Source organism: Lepisma saccharinum, unplaced genomic scaffold (assembly GCF_977018435.1).
Source record: "Lepisma saccharinum unplaced genomic scaffold, izLepSacc3.1 HAP1_SCAFFOLD_200, whole genome shotgun sequence".
In the NCBI taxonomy this organism is placed as follows: Eukaryota; Metazoa; Arthropoda; class Insecta; order Zygentoma; family Lepismatidae; genus Lepisma; species Lepisma saccharinum.
Genome location: NW_028142990.1, coordinates 332,838 through 337,273, shown reverse-complemented (window position 1 = coordinate 337,273; position 4,436 = coordinate 332,838). Strand labels below are relative to the sequence as shown.

The following is a 4,436-nucleotide window of genomic DNA, read 5'->3' as shown; positions in this document are numbered from 1 at the left end:
AACATGCATTCGAAGACTAATAGAATTCCTGTTAATTTTGATATGAATAAGTTTTCAGTGTGTCTGCCATGAACAGAAACTTCAGTAGTATTGTTTTGTTCTAGGATGTGATCCTCGGTATTGAGAAGATAGAAATTGCTCCAGATTTAAGTCCAAGAAAAGTTAAGAAAGAAGATGCAATCAGAGCAGGTAAATAAATACACACATATGTTCCTATGCACAAAAAATAAATATCCAACCAGTGAAAAATAAAGATACACAGTTCCTAACAAGAGAATATGCCAAACGTTAGGTTTACATATAAGGGGGGATCAACTGAAACCCGTTCAGTGGTCATAATTCATGAAATAAATTTTATTTCGAGCTGAAACTAGTACACTGCCTAGAGGCGTCTATGGTTAGCGCTCAGTAAAAATATTGTTCAGAAGAAGTCACCATGAGCATTGAGACACTTGTCCCACTGTGTCACTAACTTACAAATGCCGTCCATGTAAAATTGCAAAGGCTGAATCTCAAACCAATCAGGCACAGCGTCCTGAACTTCAGCGTCAGACTGAAATATCTGACCTTTCAAAGCCTTCTTTAGAGGCCCAAAGATGTGAAAGTCACAAGGTGAAAGGTCAGGTCTGTAGGGCGGGTGTCACAACATTTCCCACTTGAATCGTTGAAACAAATCCTGCACTTGGTTTGCAACATGTGGACGCACGTTGTCATGCAAAACAATGACTCCAGCGGTCAATAAACCAGGACTTTTGTTTTTGACGGCTCTCCGTAACTGTGTCAAGGTCTCACAGTAGCGTGCGGCGTTGATGGACTGTCCTGGTTCCTTGAAGTTGAGCAATAATGGTCCATGGCAATCAAAGAACACAGACGCCATAACTTTCCCTGCAGACGGTTGCGTCTTGAACTTTTTGGGACGTGGAGATGAGGGGTGTTTCCACTGCATAGTGGAAGACTTTGAACTCGGTTCAAAATGATGGCACCAAGTTTCATCCTCAGCAACAATGCACAGCAAGAAGTCGTTACCTTCCAAATGGTAACATGACAAATGTTCAATGGAGCATCCCATATGCTCCAACTTTTGGTCCTCCGTCAATACCCTGGGTATCCACTGCACGCACACTTTATGATAACCCAGAGCTTTCACAATTTTGTGAGCAGTACCATAACCCATGTTTAACTCGTTCGCTATGGATCGAATACTCATGCGTCTATCTGCATATATTGCCGCATTCACCTTTTCACACATGTCTTCTGTGGCAACAACATGGGCTTGACCAGGACGGGGATAATCAGTGGTTTGTTCACGCCCCTTCCGAAACATTCTTGCCCAGTCCACCACTGTTGTTTTGGACACGCATGCATCACCATACACGTCTTTCATACGCCGGTACACTTCAGCTGGTTGACAACCTTCGGCACTCAGAAACTGGATGACAGCACGCTGGTCCTGTTTGGATGGATTGGGGATGTTGAACGCCATCTTTCACTCGTTATACCTGCAAAACGGAAACACGTATAAACAACATTCCTACACCCAACACACAGGGACATTACCCATTACACACTATTGGACAAACAATATCCTCCTACACACTATACCAATAATACATGGAACAAACGGGTTTCAGTTGATCACCCCTTGTACATCACTTTCGCAATCACTACATGAAGCAATGGAGACAGAGCCATATTGACTCATTATTAAATTATGATTGGATAAGAGTCAAACAGATATTTTGTTATTAACTAAAAATCACAAAAACCATATTAATTTTTTATCAATGCTTCTTTTATAAAAGTATGTATAGAACGCAAACAATACGTACATACAAGAAAAACTATTAAGTATATATAGGTTCAGTTATATATTAATTACTAACCAATTGCACACTGTCGCTGGCATGAGTGTCTGGGATAACAGGCATCCAGAGGGGGTGCCTGATAAGGCCATCAAGTGAATTTTGCCTCCTATGTACACAATATTTACGTTTCTTTGAACAGAAGTAACACAGAAATATTGGGAACATCAATTGTTTATAAAAATTTTCAGTTGAAAAATCAAAAAAACTAGATGTGGTGGACCTGACCATTTTTAATATAATTACAAATTATCTTATCTCACATGATCTTAGCATGATCTTAAATTTCCTCGAATATTTTCTTCATTACCTAGTATTATCATCAAGACGTATTTATACATACAGGGATTTTTTCTATCGCACAATGCCACTGTTGAAGCAGACCAGCGAAGCATTTTTTTAAAATTATAATATATATATGCATATGTTATATATAATTTTAGAAATTTTGACAGAAGAATAACATATTATGTGTGAAGATTAATAGATTTTTTTTTTTTTGCAAACATTGAAAGCAAACAGGCAAAGAAAGACTACCATTCACCTTCAAACAGGCACTAATTAAAGATTATTTTGAAGTATGAAAGACCTTTCAGATTTTTTATTTTCTTAATTTCTCTGGGGCTGTTTCTCCAAGGGAAAAAGTCAGCCATTGGTTTCAACAAGATATACATTGACTTCTTCAGAAAATATATCTGAGGAACACATTGTGCTATTCGAGGGAATCTCCTACACCAATATTTTTATAGTAACTTTTGAAGAAGTCACATTGTGTATGTATGCATCACATTGTGTGTGACGTATGTTATTTCACATAGGTATTTGGTTATTGCTATCACTAATTACAGTAATGTGTAGGTCTGATGCAAGAATCTAAGTTTTTCATCATTCTTTCTTTAGAAAAAGAGGGTCTGCGTAACACCATAATTTCAACTCTGATATTTGAAGGCTATGAAAAACCGGATGACGATATTCAAGAACTGTAAGTAAATTTAATCAATCTTTGGACTGTAATGCTTGCCACATGTACAACATAAAAGTTTGTATATTTGAGCACAATTAATAGTGAAAGAACAAGCTTAAATATTTAATTTTTTTTTGTTTATGTTTATCTTAATAATCACTAAATTTAGCCTGCTTTAATTAAATCTGATTTTTGCAGGAGACACCTTTATTCCTTTACTACAATATACCAAGTTTATTTTACTGGAAAGTACCTTGTTTTTTTTATAGAGAGCCCAACAGAAATAAAAAGTGGGAAAATTTAACATCCAAATAAAAATGTGCCCTAACAACAGATAGGGGAAACCTAATATCGGATAGACAAATAACATTGTAATGTAAGGAGAAAATCTAATAAAAAAATAATGAAGAGAGAAGTCTAAGGTTATCAGGGGAAGAACATCAAGCGGGCAGAAAATATTGTTTTTTGTACGTGATTGATTTGATTGTACTTGGTTCCTCAAAAAATGGACACTTTACCAGAATTCTGCTAACAATGAAGCAATAGAAGCAACAATGTCTCTCTCTGATATAGAGTCCTACATCTTTCTTGGCATCTAAAATTAAAAACAGGAAAGAGGTATTCAAATATCAGATATCCAATACATAGCAGCCCTGTGTATCCGATATCCATATTAGAGCACTGTATCTTGACATAATTACATGTGACGTACTGACACACAAATGAAATTTTGTGGAATTCTTAAACCGAGAAAGGCTACAGTAGACATTTCACACTTTACATTGTGCATTTAAAGTATTAAACTCTTACTATTCTTATCAGTCAGAAATGCAGGCGAAAATGAGACTGCAAAAACTCCCAACTAGAAAATTCAATATTTTTTTTGCAAAAGAAAGACTACAATAGCACCCAGTCGCCTCACACAGACTGATGCTATGGTGGCAGAGGACCTATTCTTTACACTGACTGTTGCTCGAGTGCAACACTTAGTTGGCAAGAAACAGTGGCATCCGATATTAGGGCGCTATCCAATAATTGAGCTCCTTCTCTTACTTGAATTTTGCCAATTTTTTAAGAAAACTTTTGCTTGGTAATAAAAATAGAATAAAGGAAGTTAGTCAAACAAAACATTTGTTACTATTTTTCTACATAGGCACCCATGGTATGGAAGTACTTATCATACCGGGAGACAAGTGTTTGCAAAACCTAGTCATACACATACTGCCACCAGTCTATCAACAGTGGTGTAAAAGGTTAAAAGGGGGGGGGGGGCCTCAACATTCATGATGAACAACAACAACGAGGCCATCCATCAGTCATTACAGATGAATTGCTGATTAATGTGGCTGAAGTCATGCAGCACGATTGGCATGTCACACTGGTGAACTCTGTGAATATTTTCAACATGTGTTAAGATCCATAATGCATGATATCATTACTAGTGCTAGGGAGAAGAGGGCATTCCAGACATTTGTCCGATATTGTATTCCATACTTCCAATGCCATTTTGAATCAAATCATAGAACATATTCAATAAATTTATTTTTTATTACAAAATTAAATCACTTGTTCTTATTTGGACACCCTTCATGTATTTTCTCTGAGTCTAT

At 36.7% G+C, this 4,436-nt stretch overlaps 1 protein-coding gene across 1 annotated transcript; it reads right to left on the bottom strand.

Annotated features, from left to right (window-relative positions):
- Positions 1-640: 640 nt before the first annotated feature.
- Positions 641-1,483, bottom strand: LOC145982502 (histone-lysine N-methyltransferase SETMAR-like). Its single transcript, XM_083115961.1, has one exon. It carries the CDS (start codon positions 1,481-1,483, stop codon positions 641-643), a length of 843 nt encoding a protein of 280 aa, XP_082972087.1.
- Positions 1,484-4,436: the final 2,953 nt, after the last annotated feature.

Bases quoted from the DNA above. Each gene is read 5' to 3' on its own strand.
- LOC145982502 (XM_083115961.1), bottom strand. From the start codon at position 1,483: ATGGCGTTCAACATCCCCAATCCATCCAAACAGGACCAGCGTGCTGTC.